Source organism: Leptopilina boulardi, unplaced genomic scaffold (genome assembly GCF_019393585.1).
Source record: "Leptopilina boulardi isolate dan_hultmark-lab unplaced genomic scaffold, ZJU_Lbou_2.1 LbouV2_30, whole genome shotgun sequence".
In the NCBI taxonomy this organism is placed as follows: domain Eukaryota; kingdom Metazoa; phylum Arthropoda; class Insecta; order Hymenoptera; family Figitidae; genus Leptopilina; species Leptopilina boulardi.
Window position 1 is genome coordinate 1289890 of NW_026137863.1, and position 22269 is coordinate 1312158.

The 22269-nt window shown below is 22.6% G+C and overlaps 2 protein-coding genes and 1 long non-coding RNA gene across 4 annotated transcripts in view; 2 read left to right on the plus strand and 1 right to left on the minus strand.

The window, feature by feature from the left end:
- Positions 1–1696: 1696 nt before the first annotated feature.
- LOC127282463 (uncharacterized) lies at positions 1697–2421 on the minus strand. The gene is made up of 3 exons (XR_007843208.1): positions 2346–2421; positions 2043–2121; positions 1697–1779 (listed from the first exon to the last, which is right to left on the minus strand). It is a non-coding gene; the product is annotated as an uncharacterized LOC127282463 (long non-coding RNA).
- Positions 2422–3920: 1499 nt separating this feature from the next.
- Positions 3921–6118, plus strand: LOC127282458 (translation initiation factor eIF-2B subunit gamma). Its single transcript, XM_051306698.1, has 4 exons — positions 3921–4755; positions 4819–5131; positions 5513–5730; positions 5886–6118. Exons 1-4 carry the CDS (start codon positions 4082–4084, stop codon positions 6040–6042), a joined length of 1362 nt encoding a protein of 453 aa, XP_051162655.1. The 5' UTR covers positions 3921–4081; the 3' UTR covers positions 6043–6118.
- Positions 6119–10286: 4168 nt separating this feature from the next.
- LOC127282455 (probable cationic amino acid transporter) overlaps positions 10287–22269 on the plus strand; it is a 62950-nt gene continuing 50967 nt past the window's right edge. For both annotated transcript variants that reach the window (XM_051306695.1, XM_051306696.1), the window contains exon 1: positions 10287–10958. The gene's annotated coding sequence lies outside the window, so the exon portion shown is untranslated. The remainder of the gene's footprint in view (positions 10959–22269) is intronic.

Here is a 22269-nt window from a genome sequence, read left to right on the forward strand (position 1 = left end):
ATAAAGTAAATTTTCACTGGTACTCCAGTTACTTACATTTTTTTTACCCGATTTCCCTACCTATTGCTATATTTAAAACGAACATAAATGCCTATTTTTTCCGAATTTCCTACCTATATTTTTTATATTCTAAACGAAACTAATACCGCCCAGGTGCAAATTACCTACACTAGGGTTAACGTCCCGGGACGTTACCGTCACCTGAGCGATCTTCTCTGAAAAGAAAAAATTTAATTAGTCCATTATTAAAAAATTATCAAAAACTTGTAATTCTTAATTCCACATGCATTAACTTTTAATTTTTGAAAATTAAATATAAAATTTACTAAATTGAAAAATTGCTAACGAGATTAATTAATTAAATTATTTAAAGTTAATAAAATTTTATATATTTTAAAATTACTTTTTTTATAGAAAGAACATTATTTTGATTCAATAAGAAAAAATACAAAATATTACAAATATTAAACATACAATAAATAAATAACATACATATAAACAATGAAAATAAACATTGACAATAATATTACTTTTCGTAGTATTAAGGTAGTAATTCACAAAACATGTAATACTTTAGGATGTGGGGAGTGTTAAAAAATTTTCAGGGGTTAAATTTCCGAAAATATCATACGTTTTTTTTTTAAATTACTCCTAAAAATACCAGAAAATAATACATTTTGTCAATGGTGTCACTATGTTGTCATTATTCCTTCCCTGTTTTTTTTTTTTTTTTCAATTTAATATTTTATTTGAATTCATTTAATAAATCTACTTTTTTTAGAGTCAAGAAAATTTAAAAACTGCGAAATTAAGAATATCTTATAAAAAGAATTTTCAATTTATGAATCTACTTTTTTAATTTAAAAAAAATAACTGTTTTAAACAGGGAAGGGGTTAAATAAAAAACCACTCATCAACCGGCGAATCCCACGTTGGAGCAATAACATCATTGCCACTTCTCGAGCGCTTCTGGGCCAGCTCCCGAGGATCCCTCTTTCTTGCTCGCACTTCTGCGTGAGGCCGGGAGCTCAAAAAAAAATATTATAAAAAAATAAGAAAAAATGAAAAAAAAATTTCATAAAAAAAAATATATGCAGGGGCCACTTTTCTTCTTCCACATCCTTCCTTCCTTGTCTTTTCGGATAGTTGGAAAATTGGAATGGACCTGAAAAAATAAAATTTATTTAATTAAATTATATAATTATTTTCTAAAAATACTATTAAATACTGAGTTGAACAAGATGAATGTTGATTGATAAAAATGTATTATGTATACATTAACAAAATCATTGAAGAGAAATTTTTAATTCAAAAATGTTACACAAAAAATTTTTTACGTAAAAAATTTTTTAAAACAAAATTAATTTAAAATTTATTGAAAAAAAGACTCACCTGTATCGGGGGATTTCTGCGTAGTGTAAGAGAAACGATGACAGCAAAACCTCTTTTTACAAGGACAAATCTTCCTTGTCCTTGATTAACTACCTGAAAAAAAATAATGATGTTATATGTGTAACATAAAGTATTAAAAAACTTTAATATTATCAATTATTTTTAAATATATTATTTATAAATATTAACATTTGATTTTCTATCATCAATTATAAATATTACAATAAATTTTCAATTAATTTTCTTATTGTATTTATTGATATTTTTGAAAACTATTGGGAAAAAAATTCTCACCTATAAGGGAAAATTTCTTCGTTGTGTAAAAATTACGATGACAGCATATCTTCTCTTTAATTAAACAAATCCTTCCTCTGCTGGACCAACTGCCTGGAAACAAATTAATATTTACAAATTTGAACATTTTTTACATTGCATCACCAATTATAAATATTAGAATAAATTTTAACTACCTTTTTATTACAACTATTAATATTTTTTAATGATACTAGAACTTGTTCATAATTTTCAAATTTTTGTTCAACAGTAGTTATTGTTATTTCTAAATATTTAATTAAATTAATTTTGTTAATAATATTAATCAATTTTTTTAAAATAAAAAAATTAAGAGCAAAAATTTATAATCAACTTACATTGAACTGCGACTCAGCTATGCAAGATCTCCTCCAGGAGCAGCTCCGCAACAAACACCCATCCTTCATGATTGGACACCTATAAATTTATAAAAACAAATAATTAAACCTTTTTTTTATTTTCAGTTTTTATGCAAATTTTAATTAATTAACAATATTTGTGTTATTAATTAAAGTAAAATATAAAATCGATAAGAATGTTAAAAAAATTGCTATTAAAATACAAAACAGAATTTTTAGAGAATAAAAAATGTTTAATATTTAAAAATTTTATAAAATCTGTTTTAATAAACAATTATTTACCTCAGTTGAGAAGAATTGACACCGAAAGATTTAGCATTTTTGGCCTTTTTTCTAAGATGACTACTTTGACCCTGTAAATAAATAAAAAAAAAAGTTAAATAAATTTACGATAGGAATTTTAATATTTTTGAAATTTTGCTTTTAAATTTTATCTCTAAAATACGGCGGACAAGTACCCAAACAGATGGAGAATTGAAATATGAAATTGGGTATGTGGTAATTTTTAGGTTAAATTCTAAAGCGTCGTCAATATTGACTAAATATTGAAAATTCTGATATTTACCAACAAAAATTAGTTGAAATCTTGAAAATTTAGAACAAACTGAACTTAAGTTATTGAAAAAAACTTTTAATTTCATTAAGATTATAAGATACTTTTTACTATTCACAAAATATTCTGTCACTTTCAACCGCGCTTTCAACAATGTCCACTATAGTGAGCAATGATACCAACTTGAACTTAAAAAATTACCAACCAATCAAACTCTTACCAACATAATTACAAATTTTTTTAACTACTTGTTTTTAATTGCTGTAACCTTCTTTTTTATTATTTTCAATTTTTTTAAACAATTATTCAAATATCTAATAATTATTATTAATAAATTTATTCTTTAATACATTTTTTTATAATGCCAAATTTTTGAGGTTAGATTTTTTGTCGAAAATATTTTACCTGAATTTATTATTTTTCTTTATAGCTGCCACAAAACTTTCATAAATTTTCTATTATTCATATAAAACTGGACTAAAGTATCATAAAATATATATAATTAACGTTATGATGATAATAATAGCACAAGATTAAATTTCCTCGAACGAAAAACGTTTCTTCTACTTTCTGCTGGCGACGCCATTTGCAATCAACAGTAAAGCCAACCCAAGATAACAAAAAACTAAACTTTTCATTTCTACCAATATATATAAAAAAAAAATTTTATTAAATTTTTTTTTTTCTTTATTGTTTAGTTTTTTGCAATTTATATATTAATTATTGATAGAATAAAATAATTATATTATTACAATTTAGATTATACATTTACCTGTATTTTTTTGTTTAACATTACGATGCTAAACTTTTTAGGTTAGATTTTCGTGTCAGAAAAATTTTATCGAAATATGCTAATTTTCTTTTTTCCTGCCATGAAACTTTTATAAATTTTGGATAATTTAAACAAATTTGAACTTAATTGCAATGAAATATGTATAATTAGCGCTTTGATTAAAAAAATACAATAAGATTAGGAAGAGCTGCACGAAATATGGGTCTTCTACTCTCTGACGACGCCATTTGCAATGAAGTGCAATGAAGCGTAATGCCAACCCAAGATAACAAAAAACTAAAATTTTCACTTCTACCAAATATAACAAAACTTCTTTCTTAATTATATTTTTTTTATATCAATTCATTGTTTTTGCAATTATTATATATTAATTATTAATAAAATAAAAATTTTATATTATTTACGAAACTTACACAAATTTCGCGCGAATTTTGAAAATTGTTGTCGTTTAAACCAAACATTTATAAGAATGACTTTGCTATAACTGCGCGTGACGCAACCTTGTTTTTGTTGAATCATGGTCAATTCCGTAAGTTTAAAGGTTATGTTCACCACAAGTAAATAATGCAGCATGATAAGAATTTAATATTTCTCTAATTATATATAATTAAAAAAAAAAAAAAGTGAAATAGTTTTTCGTACCGTAAATTATACATAATAAAAAAAAACAAAATGGTGCAAGTGGGAGATTTTGAGGCAGTTGTACTAGCCGCTGGAAAAGGTTCGCGTATGATGGAATTGACAGCTGGAAAACCAAAATGTTTACTTCCAATTGGTAATTATCCAATGATTTGGTATCCACTGCGTCTTTTAGAAAAAACTGGATTTAATGCGGCTTTTGTCATTGTCGCTGAATCGTCAAAAAATGAAATTATCTCAACTCTAGATAAATTAAATCTTAAAATAAAACTCGATTTAATTGGTGTCTCCGAGGATGATTTAGGAACAGCTGATTCAATGAGATTAATTTATGAGAAAGTGAAAAAAGATTGTCTAGTTGTTTCTTGTGATTTAATTGCCAATGTTGATATAATACCAGTTTTAAATTTATATCGAAAAAATAATGCAAGTATCACGGCATTAATGTTGCCAGTGCCGAAAATTTCCGACGATTGCATAATAGCTGGACCGAAAAATAAACAAAAGCCAGAAACCGATTTAATTGGCATTGAAGAGAAAACAAATCGATTAGTATTTTTTGCCTCAGCTTCTGATTTTGAGGAGAATGTTTTTTTACCAGCACGATTGTCACAAAAACATACGGATTTTAATATTCATTCGAAATTATTGGATGCACATCTTTATGTTATGAATAAATGGGTTTTAAAATATTTGTCTTTTAATAAGTAAGTATTCTTTAATTTCTAAAATGAGTGTTTATATAATTAATGTAAATTTTTCTTTTACAGGAGTTTTATTTCGATAAAGGGCGATTTTTTGCCGTATATAATTTCAAAACAATTGGCAAAACCACCAAAATGCTTTGTGGATGATAAAAATACTTCTATTGTAAAATTAAACATTAAAGAAGATATTCAACGTTTTTGTAGTGAAAGTTATCTCGATGGACTTATTAGAGAGATGTCATCTTTTAATGATTGTCAGACGAATTTAGATAATTCTTATCACGATGATATTATTAGATGTTACGCTTATAAAGTAACTGAACAATGTGGTTTGAGGGCGAATACAATTCAAATGTACAGTTTAGCAAACGCTACAGTAAGTTTTTTTTAAATTTTGTTTTTATCAAAAAAATTTATTTTAATTAAAATTTTAAAAAAAAAATTGATGATAAAATTTGATTTTTACATGAGCCAAAAGTTTTGAATGTTCAAATGAAAAAAATATTTTTTTCAATCTATAAATTATTACAAATGTAAAATAAAACAGTAAATTAAACTAATATTAAATTAATAACTTCATTTTAAATATTTAAAATAATATTTTGTAATAAAATTCGTATTTAAAGAAGTTATAAAAAAATGTTGTTCATTTTGAACGTTCAAAATTTTTGGCTCATATTTTTACTATACTTTTCTATATTTGTGTTTTGATTATTCTTTTTGTATTCATATTTAATTACCTATAATTAAATTCTAGATCGATAAATGGTGGGAATTTGTAAACAAAGATTCGAAAATATCTCCAAATGCTACTGTAAAAAGTACACAAGTTCAAGAATGTCGAATTGACAATAATGCATTAATTGATGAGAAAACATCATTGAAACAAAGTAATATTGGTGCAAAGTCTACAATCGAAACAAAGACGAGAATTTCTAATTCTATAATTATGGATAATGTAACGATTAAACAAAAGTGAGAAATTTTATTTAATTTATTAAAACCTATTTCTTCTATTATTATAATTTAATATTATTATTATTTATTTTTTTAGTTATTTAATTTTTTGTTAATTTCTTAATTTCAATTTTCTTTTTAAATTATCTAAATATTAATTTTTCCTTTTACAGGTGTGCGATTATTAATAGCATTCTATGTAACGGATGTGTAATTGAGGACGAAACAACGATAAAAAATTGTTTAGTGGGTGCAAAATTTACCATTTCAAGTGGTCAAGAACATTCTCATGAAATGTTAACGGACGCCGATGAATTAATGGAAATTTAAATTTCAAATTTAAATTTAATTTTTTAATTCTGTAAATAAGATTTCTTTGAAATATAAAACAAAATTTTTCAATTTATAGGTATAGTATCTAAATAATAAATTTTTCAACGTACACCTCAATTACTAGGATAACGTAGCGTGTCCCAATAATTAAGGTGTGTGTGTCATTTTTCTTTTTTGGGAAAAATAAATAATTCTCGAATAAAGCTCACAGTCTAGACGGTTTAGTTCGAAAAAAAGAGCCAAAGCTGAAGCGCGCCGGCGTACGTTACTTTTCTGACGTAACTTATTACGTCTACTCTCGATGATACGCTACACGCAAGAGAGGGGGAGACATTTCACGCGTGGGTGTATATTGAAAATAAGAAGGGGTGCACTGAAGCTTGCACGTCAATAGGAGAGTCCTTTTGGCAGACGGTGGGGGTTGAAATCCATTGAAGGGGATGACTGCAAGTGTGGAAAATAATATAGGGGGAGAATGGAAAAGGGGGGAAAGTTGGTTTCTGTGAATACTACATGGATGTTTAGGGGGTTGAATTTTCTCCCTGAAACCCAAGCTCATTTCAATGTGGTGGGGTAAATTCCCCTCTCCTTATGCAATATATGTTTACAAGAGAGAAATCATTTCAGGGCTGTATATATAATTTCCCAAAAAAAATTTTATCAAAAATTTCTCTAAAAAAACTAATTTTTTAAAAAAGCAACTTTTGTATTTTTATATTTTCAAATTTAGTTAATTAATTTTTTTTCAAATTAAATTACAATTTTTAAAAATAAAATTTGAAGAAAAAATTTATTTTTAAATTGTAATTTTTTTTTCTCAAATAGCTTCATGAATCAATTATCAAAATGTGAGAAGGTTTATTAACCGAGAAGACCCTGACTTAATAAGATTGGAATTTTTTTTTTTTGAAATGAAAAGTTGCGGTGAAAAATTATTCAACAAGTAGATATTAAATTTCTTGACAAGGATATAATAGTTTGTGCCGTGAAGAAAATTCGATTTATACTCTTAGTACGATGAAGAAATTCATCCAAGTAGAAAACACTCCTGTCTGATGGTTTTCATAAGATTAAAAAAAAAATTTAATATGCTTTTTTTAAAAAAATGTCAACTACATGAGATTTACTCGAAATAAATATTGTGAAATTTTTAGATTTATAATTTTATATATTCTTTTTCAAAAAAAAAAAAAAAAATTTTTTTATAGACTTCAATTTTTGCCAGTTATCCATATTATAAGCACGTGTCGCATAACTCATAACTTTAAATTTATTCATAGGAAATCTTAGTTTCAACCCCTCGGCTTTACCATATAATCATTCTAAATAAAAGATCAGTTTTTTTATTTCCCTTTAAGTTTTCAAGAGAGTGAAAAAATCATTTCTTGCATGTAAAACATGTATTATATTATTAGAACTTTTTGGGAAAGAACTTTTTTCACCTTCACAAAAATGTATACACTAAATTATATTATAAGGGGGAAAAAGTTTTATACAAAATTAGGTAATAACAACCCCAAAAAGTTAGGTGTTTCCGACTCACTTCCTACGTCACGCCTGTCACATTGATCGTATAACGATACAATATACACACACGAATCCCCTTAATTAAAATTAACGCTCGATTAAAAGCAATCTTTTTGATAAATATCAAAAATAAAATTTTCTCGAAAAAAAAAAATTCTTTACTAAATTTTGAAAAATGACTAAAAATAATTAGTGCAAATTTTTAATAATTTCAATTATCACTAATTCAAATTTAAAGAAAGTTAAAAATTTTCCAAGTTATTAATAATAAAATCCTTGAGATGAAAATTAATGTGTCACCTTCGGTATTCAAATTATATATGTATACGCGACATTCATTTGCATTCTACGACCCTGATAGATGCGTATAAATGTCATTACACGCAACCATTACATTTTCCGGTGATTATAACTTTAGCTATTTGACACGGAATCTGAAGAAGCTTTCCAAGGAGCACAGATTTATCTTAATATATAATTTATATTATATTTTCAAAATTTTTAATAATTTTTATTTTAAAATATATTCTTCTATTTTAGATTAAATAAATTAATAATTCGGAAAACTTTTGTTTCTCCAAATTTGAATTAGTTCACTAATATTATTTTTTTTCGTTCAGTGACTAAATTTTTTTAGTCATTTTTTCTACTAAAATTTTAGTAAAAAAATATATTACTAAATCAAATAGTAATATTTTACTAAGGATTATAGTGAAAATACTAATTTTTAGATATTTTTCACTAAAACTTTATTTAAAAAAAAATTACTAAATCAAATAGTAATTTTTTGGGGCGCATTAGTTTTCTATAAAAATAATTAATTCGAATTTTTAATTAATAGAATTTTTAGGAAGCTGAATTTTCAATTGTCCAAAATTACAATAATGGCCGAATAAACAATCAACAGAATAATTTCGGTGCAATTTTCAAAAATTGACCAATTAGAAATTATCAACAAAAATTTTGATTGGTCAATTTTTGAAAATTGCTCCAAAATCTTTTAGTCGATTATTTGTTCGTCCATTTAGTAATTTGGATAAATGAAAATTCGACGTCTTAAAAAATTCCTACAAATAAAATTCGTACAAATAAAAATTCGGACAAATAAAAATTCGGACAAATAAAAATTTGGACACATTAAAATTCGGACAAATTAAAATTCGGACAAATAAAAATTTGGACACATTAAAATTCGGACAAATTAAAATTCGGACAAATAAAAATTTGGACACATTAAAATTCGGACAAATTAAAATTCGGACAAATAAAAATTTGGACAAATTAAAATTCGGCGAATTAGAATTTCTGTTAAATAAAAATTGAATTAAATTAAAAGTTTTTTAAATAATAAAAGTAATGTAAATTAAATGAATATAAAATAAAAAAATTTTGCCAAACGAAAATTCACTAGCCAAAAATTTTGTTAAGTAAAAAATTGTATAAAAAGAAATTCTTTGAAATGCTAATTCGAAAAATTGAAAATTCGTCTAAAAAATAATTATTACTAAATGAAAATACTAATTTTAATGATTTTTATAGGATAATCGTCCCAATTTTTTTTTTTTTTTACTAAAGATTAGTGAAAATTTCTATACTAATTTTTAGGTATTTTTCATTAAAACTTTAGTAAAAAATAATATTACTAAATCAAATAGTAATTTTTTTTTACTAAATATTAGTGAAAAATTTCTATGTACTAATTTTTGGGTATTTATCACTAAAACTTTATTTTAAAAAATTACATGAAACAAATAGTAATTTATCTCTAAAATTTCGGTAAAAAAAAATTACTAAATAAAATAGTAATTTTCTACTAAAACTTAAGTAAAAAAGAAAAAAAAATATTACTAAATAAAATAGTAATTTTCTACTAAAACTTAAGCAAAAAAGAAAAAAAAATATTACTAAATCAAATAGTAATTATTATTATACTAAAACTTCGGTAAAAAAAATATTACTAAATAAAATAGTAATTTTCTACTAAAACTTAAGCAAAAAAGAAAAAAAAATATTACTAAATCAAATAGTAATTATTATTATACTAAAACTTCGGTAAAAAAATATTACTAAATAAAATAGTAATTTTCTACTAAAACTTTAGTAAAAAAAATTATATATTACTAAATCAAATAGTAATTATTACTATACTAAAACTTCGGTAAAAAAAATATTACTAAATAAAATAGTAATTTTCTACTAAAACTTTAGTAAAAAAAATATATATTACTAAATTAAATAGTAATTTATCACTAAACCTTCGGTAAAAAAAAATTACTAAATAAAATAGTAATTTTCTACTAAAACTTTATTAAAAAAAAAATATATTACTAAATCAAATAGTAATTATTACTATACTAAAACTTTGGTAAAAAAAATATTACTAAATAAAATAGTAATTTTTTCTACTAAACCTTTAGTAAAAAAAAAAAATATGACTAAATCACATAGTAATTTTTCACTAAAAATTTAGTAAAAATTCCAATTAGGAGAAATTTGAAAAATTTTTGAATTTATTTTGTCTTTTGCGTAGGTGGAAAATAATAAATTTGACGGCCCTGAAAACATTGTTAAAATTAAATTTCTACGCAAGTAGGGGAGGATTGTTCTAGAGATATGAAACTTGTGAAATGGAAGGGGGATGTTAATAGAAGAAGGGATGCTGGGGAAGAGAGAGAGAGGGGGGGTGACAACCCCTAGTTCACACGATAGGGGTGGTAAGCGCGGATAAGAAAGAACGACTCAGCCCTAAAGCGCACTGGACACCCGTGTCGCACTAAAATGTGACTCGAGGTAGAACGGGGAACGTGTACCGTGCCGAAATTTTCATTAGTTTAGTATATATATATATAACAATATTTATGATGCGTACACATATATTAAAAATCAGGCCAATAAACAAATTTTAATTATAGAAAATAAAAATAATAATAATAAAATATACAAAAATTCGTGCGGTGGAGAAAAGAAAATAAATTTTTGACAAAAAAAAAGTCGCGCGAGAAAATTATTTACTAATTCTGTACTGCGAAAAATATATACATATCATTTTATTGTAGACGAGAGAATATAAAAAAAAAAAATTTCATTTATTTTTTTTTTTCTGTATGTCGCGTGCACAGTTGTTTGTTCTATAAGTGTTGTGGATTAAATGAAAATCTAGTTTAATTTTAGAAAAAAAAGAATGCAAACACCAATTATTAAATTTGAAAAAAAAAAATAAATTAATCGATTTTAGTTTTTTTTTTTTTGGCTAGAGTGCCAATAATTTATTGTGAGCTGTGATTTTTTTTTCTGTGTCTCTTTTTTGAAAGCAAAAAAAAAAGAAAAGAAAAAAAAAGGGAAGAAGAAAAAAGGGAAACAGTGCAAGAGGCAAAAACGAAATTAAGGTAAGTTCAGCCAGAGACGCAATTATTCTAAAGTGTATACGAGTGTATAATGAAGTAGTTTATGACGTTTTTTATACTTGCTTTCTTAGAAGAAAATTACATGCTTTCACCGAAGTAGAAAGTACATTTATTAGCTTTTTCAAAATACTTTTAAACCAAGATAATTATTCTACTGTATTCCAAAAAAATAGTTATTATGTAAATTAATAAAAAAAAAAAAAATTACCACCTACCAAAAAAATATTTTGAAAATGGAATTTGATTTTAAAAAAATTATTCCAAAATTGAGAGTACAACTTTAGTAATAATTTTAGAATAAATTAATAGATAAATAAAGTAATAAATTATTTAATAAATAAATTAAAAAATTAATTGATTTATTTAATAAATTTATTAATGCAAAAATTAATAAATAAATTAATAATGTAATAAATTATTTAATAAAAAAATCAATAAATAAATTAATAATGTAATAAATTATTTAATAAAAAAATTAAAAAGTTAATTAATTAAATATAATAATAAATTAACTAATAAGTAAATTCATAAAATAAGTAAATAAAAAAAAATACCATTTTTTAAAAAAGGTACAATTTATTCTCCATTTTTAGAATATTTTCTTTATCAATAAAAAAAAAATTTATTTGATTTTTAAAAAAAAAACTTTTCTTTGATTTAAAAAAAATTCTTTTTTATATCCAGATATATATGAAAAATGACAATTTCCCTTTAACTTTTCATCGTAAACTAACACTTTGCTTTCATCGCCCTTGTATACACACGCGTAGCCATATAGGTATATCGAACAATGAACCGTCTTTTGATAAAAAGGAACAACGCTTTATTCGCATTCTGAGGGCGTCAAAAAATGTGAAATTCATCTCTGTCACTATTTCCGCTCCATTCACAGTCCATCATGCTCTCTAAGCTTCGAATACTTTTTTTTCACAACCTTTGGTAAATATTTTATTCTTTTCTTTTTTATTTGACGATTTAAGATGTGGTTTTTCTCGAAAAAAAAAAATTATTTAATTCAAGTTTACTTCACTGATCATCAAATAAATATTTAGTTGAGTCAAATAAATATTTTGTTAAACCAAAAAAATATATAGTTGAACTAAATATATACATTTAGTCAAACCAAAAAAAAAAATTTTGTTAAATCAAAAAAATATTTAGTTGAACTAAATAGATATTTAGTCAAACCAAAAAAAAAAATATTTAGTTAAGCCAAATAAATATTTTGTTAAAACAAAAAAAAATTTAGTTGAGCCAAATAAATATTTTGTTAAACAAAAAAAATATTTAGTTGAACTAAATAGATATTTAGTCAAACCAAAAAAAAAAATATTTAGTTAAGCCAAATAAATATTTTGTTAAACCAAAAAAAAAATTTAGTTGAACCAAATAAATATTTTGTTAAACTAAAAAAATATTTAGTTGAACTAAATAGATATTTAGTCAAACCAAAAAAAATATTTAATTAAGCCAAATAAATATTTTGTTAAACCAAAAAAAAAATTTAGTTGAGCCAAATAAATATTTTGTTAAACCAAAAAAATATTTAGTTGAACTAAATAAATATTTCATTTAATAATTTTTATTTGAATTAAATAAATAAATAATAAATAAATTAATTAATAAATAAATAAATAAATAATAATAAATAATAATAAATAATAATAATAATAATAATAATAATAATAATAATAATAATAAATTAATAAATTTTATTTGAACCAATAATTTTTCTATTTGAAACAAATATTATTTAATTAAAATAATAATTATTTAATAGAAATAAATATTTATTTGATATAATACAGTCAAATAACCGATTATTTAAATCAAATAAATTTTTCGTCTAAAATTTCAAGTAAAAAATGTGAAAAAAGACAGAAAATTTAGCGCTTATTATTACAAGAGTTGACTCCAGAAAAGAACGTTTTTTCTTTATTTTAGAGAAAGTGAAGAATTTGAGTATTCTCTTTGTTCCAAAATGAACATTTTTATATAGAAGTCACTGCCCCAGGGGGGGGGTCACTAAATTTACAAAAAGTCACCGCGAATTTATTTTTAAATTTATTTATTTATTTTTTTTTTATTAAATAAAAATGTTTTAATCTGAAAAAATAATTTTTCAATTTTAAAAACAATTTTTTCAATAGCATCAATTTAGCTCAACAAAATAATGCAATTTTAATTTGTGCGAGAAATTTTAGAATTAAATTATTTTTTTTGTAAATTGGAATTATATATTCCAAAAATAGATAAAAAATTATTTTTTATATTAAACAAAAGTAAATTTTTTTTTAAATTTACTAAGAAAAAAATTGTCAAAATAATTTTGCATTATAAATATATAAATCAAATTAAAAACATCAAACTTGAGATGTTTAAAAAGGTCAGAGAGTTAAGTGGATAACGTCAATTAGAAAACCCAGAAGACCTGTCTGACTAAATACTGTCTAATCTACTTCAAGTGAAGTATACAGAGCCGTAGAAAGTTCACTAGATAATGGCAGAGTAAATGACTTAAAAATTCTTTTTGTTAGCCTTCAAAAAAAAAAAATAAAAATTTTTTTAAAAAATTATTTTTTGTTTCAAAATAACAAATAAAAAAAATAAATATATATTTAATTATTTATAATTATATTCTGTTAATAAAATAATAATAATTCCACAGTGAACTAATTCAAAAAAATTTAATAAAAAATCTAAAAGAAAATATGAAAAATATAAATTAAAATTTTATTCCAGTAATAAATCTCAATTTTAATATATTAATATGTGTTTTATAAAACAAATTATCACTGAACAAAAAAAAAATACAATAAAAATCTCGTTCATAAGCGTCAAGCGTATGAAATTTAATATGAACTTTTGCAAATTGTATTTTGAAATATAAGAATTCAACGGCCAAGAAAATAAACTGAATTAAAAATTATATTACAAAATTTTCTCTCTCTCATGTGAATTAAAAAAAAAAAAATTTTCCATTCATATTTGCGCGGGTGTAAAGTTGGTCTATAATGAAATTTCAAGAGTTATCTTTTATATATTCATATATGGTGGCTCTTTTTTTCCAAAAAATTGGAAAAATTAAAAAAAAAACCTTCAATTTAATAATTATTTAAATTTTATTTTATTTTGAAATTTTATTTTTTTGGAGCAAAAAAATTTTCTTTTCTTTGAATCTATCATATAGACTTTGCAAGAGTGGAATCCTTTTTCAACTGTGTCAAAACTTGTTTTTCAAAACGCGTTTACGGTGACATCCGGAGCAGTAATTTTGTGCTCCTTGTTTACTAGTTCACCAACTGAACAAAAGCGAAAATACAAGAGGGAAACTGACAAACTAGAAACTTTTAATTTTTCCGTTTGCTAAAATTGACAATAAACTCTTAAAATAAAAATAAATTTAAACGCCTGAGAATATGTTGTAAAAAATAAAAATATATATTTTAAAAAATAAAAAAATATATTTTAAAAAATAAAAAAATATATATATTCTAGATATACTAAAAAAAAATTTTATTTGATTGACTATTATTAAAAAAATATTTACTTGAACCAACTATAATTTTTGAAAAATTGAATTAAATGAACTGTATTTGAACCAATAATTTCTTTGTTTGAAACAATAAAAATAATAATATTTTAAAACATTTTAGATTAAAATAATAATATTATTTAATAGAAATAAATATTTATTTAATAATAGTCGATTATTTGAATCAAATAAATTTTTTTTTTTTTTCAAGGAAATATTCTTAAAAGATATCCTTATTTTGAGAATAAATTGAAATATTTTAAATACAAGACCCAAATTACTCTGAGTAAAATGTAAATTATCTAAAATATAGTCAAAAGCTTTTTTTTTTAAGGTTTTTAAATATTCTATCTGTATATATATATAGTTTTAAACTCGAAAACGAAATGAAACTAATCAAATAATCTGGTTTAACCTCAAAGTGCTTCTTCAAGCGAAATTTCACTTTCATGTAATAAAATAACTAAAAGACGATGTTCCATGTTTGCTAAATTTCTCAAGTATATACATCTAAATCATAATAATTAATTAAGATCAATTACCTGGTTAGCAACAACTTAATGGCCTTCCGCATCAAATTCCACTCTTTTTTTTATATATGCTGCAACATCCAATATGAGATTTATCTGAAAAAAAAATTTTTTTTTAGTTATTTTTGTAAACTTTTAAATATATTTTTATTAATTAATTGAAAAAATAAAAGAAATTTTTTTTTTAAATAAAAATATACAAAATCTTATTTCTGAATCTGAATTATTTTTGAATGATATAATATGAAATATAAAATATGAAATACGAAATTGTGAATATTGAAAAAGGAAAAATATTCAAAGAAAATGTACCTATTTCAATCAAAAATAAAGTTTCATATTTCAAAAAAGTTTTTCCGATTTAAATCCGATTTAAATAACGAATATAATAAAAATAAATACAAAATAACAAATATGCGTTATACTTTATTCATGTATAAATTTAAATTTTTACTGTCAAAAGAATAAAAAAAAAAATCGGCGTTTATGTAAAATATTTGAATTTTTCTAAAAAGATTCCAACTTCAAAGTAATAAATATATTCATTATATATATATATATATTTTTTTTTTTATTTATTATTTCTATTTTTTATTTCTTTTTATATTTATTTTTTATATTTGTTTTTTTTTCTAATAGAAAAAACGTGTATAAAAAAAAAGAAAGTTAAACATAAATTTTGCGATAATTCTATAATCAACATGATTTCTGTATAAATAAATATAACTAAAAATAAGCAATTTACACGTATAAAAGGTTTCAAGATTTTTTTTGTATTAGCACACGATAAAAATGTCTAACAATATATGATCCTTGAAAAAAAAAAAAAAAAAAAAAATCTGACGTTGCAAAAAAAAAAAGTCTTGCCTGTTGCATTTGCAGTCATGTATAGCCGCGTCGAGATTATAATAGCTAACTCTTAATATCAGATATAGAGAATCGTTTAAAGTGCCCCTTGAAATGTAATATAATATATAGGGAAGAAGAGGGCCTATTAATATATAGAATCTTGATCATTATTGAATTTTAATCATCCACGTTACTATTATAATAATGTAATATTGTTAATTCATAGACAGAGATTGCCTACGATATACATATGTTTACCACAAGTGCGAGATCCATTTCGATGTGGATTAGTGCAACATTCACCAGCAAACATATGTATATATAAGTTCAAACATATATATATATATAAACACGCGTCATCTGTTAATTAAGGAGAAATTGTTGCATATAATCATGTTCTACAAGTGAATATTATTCTCTCGTTTTAGCAAAGGAGCTCCAATTAAATATGCAAAAATTCATATTTAATGCCAAATTATAAAATATTTAAATAATAACAAAAAAAATTAATTATAATAATCAAGATATGCTTTTTTTTGCAACAAAAATACCTTATTAATAATAATAATAATATAATATTAAAATATAATATAATATAATATAATATAATACAATATAATAATATTCAATAAATAATATTAACTATTAATAATTTATTTAATAATGATATTATAAATTATTATATTATTATATCTTGACTCGGATTTTTTATTATTAAAAATAATTTTTTTTTTAAATTATTATTTTATTAATATTAATAATAATAATAATAAAAATAATAATAATAATATTGATAATAAATAAATTATTTTATTATTTTATTTTTTAGAGAAAAAAAAAATTTATACCTAATGATAAAGTAAAAACTGAATTTTCTTATTCACAATAATGTATAAAAATATTATTATAATAATTATTCTTATCAACGATGTTATATATTTAATATCATTTTTTATAATAACAGGCTTTATGTCATGTATATAAGATTAAATTCGCAACTAAATATATATAACAAAACAAAGGGTTAAGAAAGCGTCATAATGAACTGAAAATTTAATCGTTGCTTAAAATAAAGATAAATTTTAAATGAAGTAATTTAAATGCTAATCACATGACCTATATATATATATTTATACACCGAAACTATTTTCAAGGATAAAATAAAAAATTATTTTCAGAAAATATTTCTTTTAACATTTTCCAATCATGTCTCCAATATATGTTGATATATGACATAAAGAGAAAAAAAAGCATTTATACATTTTTTTTTCTTACCCCTGAGAAAAAATAAAGATATTTATTCAAATAATCACTTTACTGTTAGCAAGTAAATATTTACTTGAATCGAATAATTTATTTGACTATTATGAAATAAATATATTTGAACAAAATATATAATTTCTGTATTTGAACCAAAAATATTTGAAAATAAAAAAAAAATAAATAAATAAAAAAAAAATATTTGAACCATAATAATTATAAATTTTTGTTATAAATATTGTTTTTTTTTCATATATTTTTATAAAAAAAAACAAATCTTCCTATTTTGGAGAGATTTAGTTCTGTTTGGAGACAGTCAGATAAAATGGGTAGCCAAATCTCCTTGATAAGACAAATATATGCAAACTGTATATGTTTAGAGTGACGCGTTAGTTGACAGAGTTATACGGAGAATTTACTTGTTTCAATGTGTATAAGGTAGAATATCACAGAAATGCAAACGAAAGTACTTAACAATAGCTGAAACGGGTTTTCGAACCTAGCAACATATCTGTGTTGCTTTGTTATATATATTCAATACGGTTTGAACAAACCAGATACTCCGAATTATATATATATATATATTTTGCCATGTTGGATGTTTACAAAGAGAAAGCAAAATGGAAAAAAAATTTTTAAAAAAACCGAATATTAATGATGCAAATAATATTCACATTAAAAATATGGTTTAAACTATTAAATCATATATTATCGGAAAAAAATTTGTTTGAAATAACCAAATTTTATTGGAAACAACCAAATGGTTAAATAAACTAATATTTGCTTTAATCAAATTCTTTCTTCGAAAAATTTATTAAAATAAATCAAACGTGTGTTTAGATTAAATAAATAATTTGAATCAAAACAAATTTTGTTTAATAACCAAAAAATCAAAAACCACACTGAAAAAAAATTTATTTGATTCAAATACTCAATTACTTGAGTATTATCAAAAAAATATTTATTTGAACCAAATAATTTTTTGTTTGAATTAAATAAATTGTATTTGAACCAATAATTTCTGTATTTGAAACAAATATCATTTAATTGACTCAAATAATAATTATTTGATATAAATAAATATTTATATGATAATAGTCAAGTAATCGAGTATTTGAACCAAATAAATTTTTTTTCAGTGCAAAACCAAAAAAATAACCAAAATAATACCAAAAAAAAATAGTATAATTGGTTCAAACAATACTTTTCTGGATGTAGCAAAAGCGAATTTCTATAATGAAAAAAATGTATTTAATTCAAATAATCGCTTATTTGACTATTAGAAATTAAATATTTACTTGAATCAAATAATTTTTTATTTGAATTAAATAAACTGTATATTTGAAATAAATAAAAAATAAAATAAATAATAGTAACAAATAGTATAAAATAGTAAATATAAATATTAATAAATGGTAATAAATAAATAATAATAATAATAATAATAATAATAATAATAAATAGTATTAAACAATGGTTACTATCCGTAAATCTACTCTAGCCGATTTATGTTACAAACAATGCCAATTTAAATCGATAATAACCGCAATAATAGTAATTACAATTATATTTTGTTAATATTGATAATATACAATCTCACACGCAGTGGTAACAACTGATGATCATTATAATTGGTTCTTGTTTGCAATAGATATTAATTATTATAATTAATAGATACAGTTTCAATCAATATTTATTGTTATTCTATATAAAAAAAAAAATTTATTTTAATAAAATTTGTAAAAAATTTGTATTTTAAATAATTTAAATCTTTTTTTCTAAAATAAATTAGATTTTATTATTTTTTTCTATATTCTAATTTTCGATTCTATTTCCGGATTTGTTTTTTTTTCTAATTTTATATTTTTACTCAATGAATTTTTTTTTTTTCTTAAAAATTCTTTATGAAAAATCCAATATTCTTGTAGTGAGAGAAAAACAAACTTTAATCTGACATAACGGTAATAGATTTTTCTAAAGAATTTATATATAGAGAAAATTCTGCGTCAAATAGGTAGAACCGTATTATAGAGACATTTTCTATTTAATATCACCCGAGGATTTAAAAAAAAAATTTTAAATAGCTTTGAAAATTTCGAAAAAATTTAAAACAAAATACAAATTTTTCGTTCATTTGAAATTTTGAACTTTCAGAATATTATTATAGGTAAATTAATCAATAGAGATGTTTTATCAGTTTCTAATTTAACACAATTTTATGATTTCAATTATAATTAATTTACTTTCGTGCGGTAGCATGTTCGGCAAGTAATTAGTACTGCTTTTAAGATAGTTTTTAAAGCTTCTATGGCTTATTATAAAACTATGTAAGCTCGTCTATATAAGCAGACACATAATGAAAATATATTATTCCCTCAAGCAATAAATAGATAAATAATTAATTAGAAAATTGGAGAAAATTTGTAGAAGGCTAATTAACATAATAATTGGAATGATTGAGATAATAATTAAAAAACGATTAAGAATTCAGATAATTAATATAAAATTTAACAATAATTACTAATAATAATAATTACTAATAACAATAATTACTAATAATAATACTTACTAATAATAATAATAATAATAATAATAAAGATTAGGATAATTTAGCTCAGGGCTAATTTTAAGGGTCTCCAATTTTTCAAAGAATCATTGGATTGATGATTATCCAATAAAAATCATTAGTTAAAATTTTTTAAAGAATTTTATAATTATTTTTTAGAATTTTTATTTTTAGAATTAACAATTTTTGATGTTTTGAATTCACCAATAATGATTTTTATACGGATAATCATGTGCCACTTTTGGATTTTCTATTTGAACTGCAATAGCAAATGGATTGGAAACTTTTTGCGATTCGAAAGAAAATACAAATAAAGAAAAAAGTTTGCAAAATCAAAAATTGTTTGAGTAAATATAGGCATTTGTGCATTTATATATTTTCCCAACATGTGCATGACGGATAACGGAAATAGTATATACATATAGATTTATCGTTGTTATAAATCTCGCTTGGTTTGATTTAACTGTGTCTGACTGCATACTGGCATTTATGTCAAGATATAATAATTAATTCACTGAAATCGTTCTTTAATGCGTAATTTGTCCGATATTAATTTGTTTCCGTATATAATTATCTATATATATACACTTAGAAAAAAGATATGTTTGAACCAAATGTACAATTTTTTTATATTTACCCAATTTTTTGGTTAGTTCAAACAAAATTTGTTTAATTCAAAAAAAATATTTATTTGAAATAACTGTTTGGTTTATTTTAATAAATTTTTTGAACAAACAAACAAATTTTATTGAGCTAAATAAACGTTTGGTTTATGCAACCAAATGTTTGGTTAACTGCATTTATTTTGTTGATTTAACCAAAATTTGGTTGCTTCAAACGAATATTTTTCTGAGTGTTTAAATTTAAAATTTTAAATAAATCTATAAATTTCTAAAGAACATCAAATGGTTCACCAGAGAATAAAAAAAAATTCTAATTACAGAAAAGCTTCTTTTGTATATTTTCAATTACGAATGACTATATATATAGTGTTTGATGAACGATTCGCGAAAAAAAATCTATATACGTCAATTTATTGGTTTTCATTTCTCACGAGGGCTCTCTTTTTTCGATCAAATTATATTCCATGGCAAAAGAAAAAACGAGCAACACATACACACACACACGGGGAATGTTTTGACCAGTGATTCGCAATATTTTCACGTTTACGACATTAGTTTTCTGATGCAGCAAATTTCTAGACACGAATTCACTAATTTAAATCAGTGCAAATTTTCAATTTAACCCATTAATGTTCTACTTCAAACATTGAATGATAAATATGATGCAAAAAACATTTTCAAAAATTAATTACGATAATTTCTCCATTTAATTTAAATTTCCTAAAAAAAAATTTCTTTTCCACAAATATTTTCACAAAATAATCTATAATAATAAAAAATAAATTTTTTAAAACGATATTGTTCCATTTTTTTTTTTTGTTCGATAAAATATTAAAAGAAGAAAAAAAATAGTCCATATAGGGATTTATGGGATAATGATGTGAAAAATTTATACTGTAGTTATAAAATGTAACACGATAAAACCGGGACGTTATTGATACGTGGCTTTTGTGAAAAGGTATCATCAGCTTTCCTACAATATTGTTTGGATTATTTCATTGGCACAGTAGTATACGGTCAATGTTTGTGTAGACGATCACAATGATATATGAAGCTGCAACTAGCCGCTACAATTATTAATATTATAAAATTGATAATCAAAAACAATAATTAAATAATTCCACAATTTTCAAAAAAAATTATTGGGAATTATTATTAAACAAAATCAATTCAAAATTACACTGTAAAAAGAAAGTACTAAAACAATACCAATTTTAGGTATTAAAATAGATCCGAATGACAATTTCATACCTGAAGTCGGTATTAAATTAATACCTTTCTTTTTACAGTGTATACCTATATAAAATTGAATAAAATTTGTAAAAATTCTTTTTTAAAATGAATTTGAAAAATTGGTTACATAAAGAAGATAAATTGTTCTAATAAGGTCGCACATGAAAATGTCTTTAAATCAGAAATAAAATGAGCATCGATTTGAGTTTAAGAGTCATAGCTATGCCGTTAAGTTTGGCAATGAGCCAGGTGTGACGAGAATGAATATTGTCTCTGTCTTTCCGGTTCGAATAAATTCAAAGAAATGTATATATATATATATATTTCACAATACTGCAAGAACTGCGAGGCACCGGGTAGTACAAATGAGAAACAAGGTTTTGCTAAAAGAAAAAAAAAATTCCTGCATTCATTTGCTTTTTTTAAAAAGAGAAAAATTTCACCTTCTCTCAAACGTTGCTTTTCTTTTATTGTTTCAATATAATATGTGAGCCATAAATTTTCACCCTATATACAAATTTGTCAAATTCTACAGATACTAAAACACTAAAGTGCATTGTTTTGTTATGCACTCTGATACATATGACAGATTCGAATAGATACGATCATTTTACAGCAGTGAGACGTTAATATGGCAAGTGATTCGAGTAAAGGTATACAAGAAGCTAAGCCCATCAAAAGGTTTCTATAATCCAGT

Bases quoted from the DNA above. Each gene is read 5' to 3' on its own strand.
- LOC127282458 (XM_051306698.1), top strand. From the start codon at position 4,082: ATGGTGCAAGTGGGAGATTTTGAGGCAGTTGTACTAGCCGCTGGAAAA. The intron at 4,756-4,818 runs GTAAGTATTCTT...TTTCTTTTACAG, and splicing joins AAATATTTGTCTTTTAATAA to GAGTTTTATTTCGATAAAGG. The intron at 5,132-5,512 runs GTAAGTTTTTTT...ATTAAATTCTAG, and splicing joins ACAGTTTAGCAAACGCTACA to ATCGATAAATGGTGGGAATT.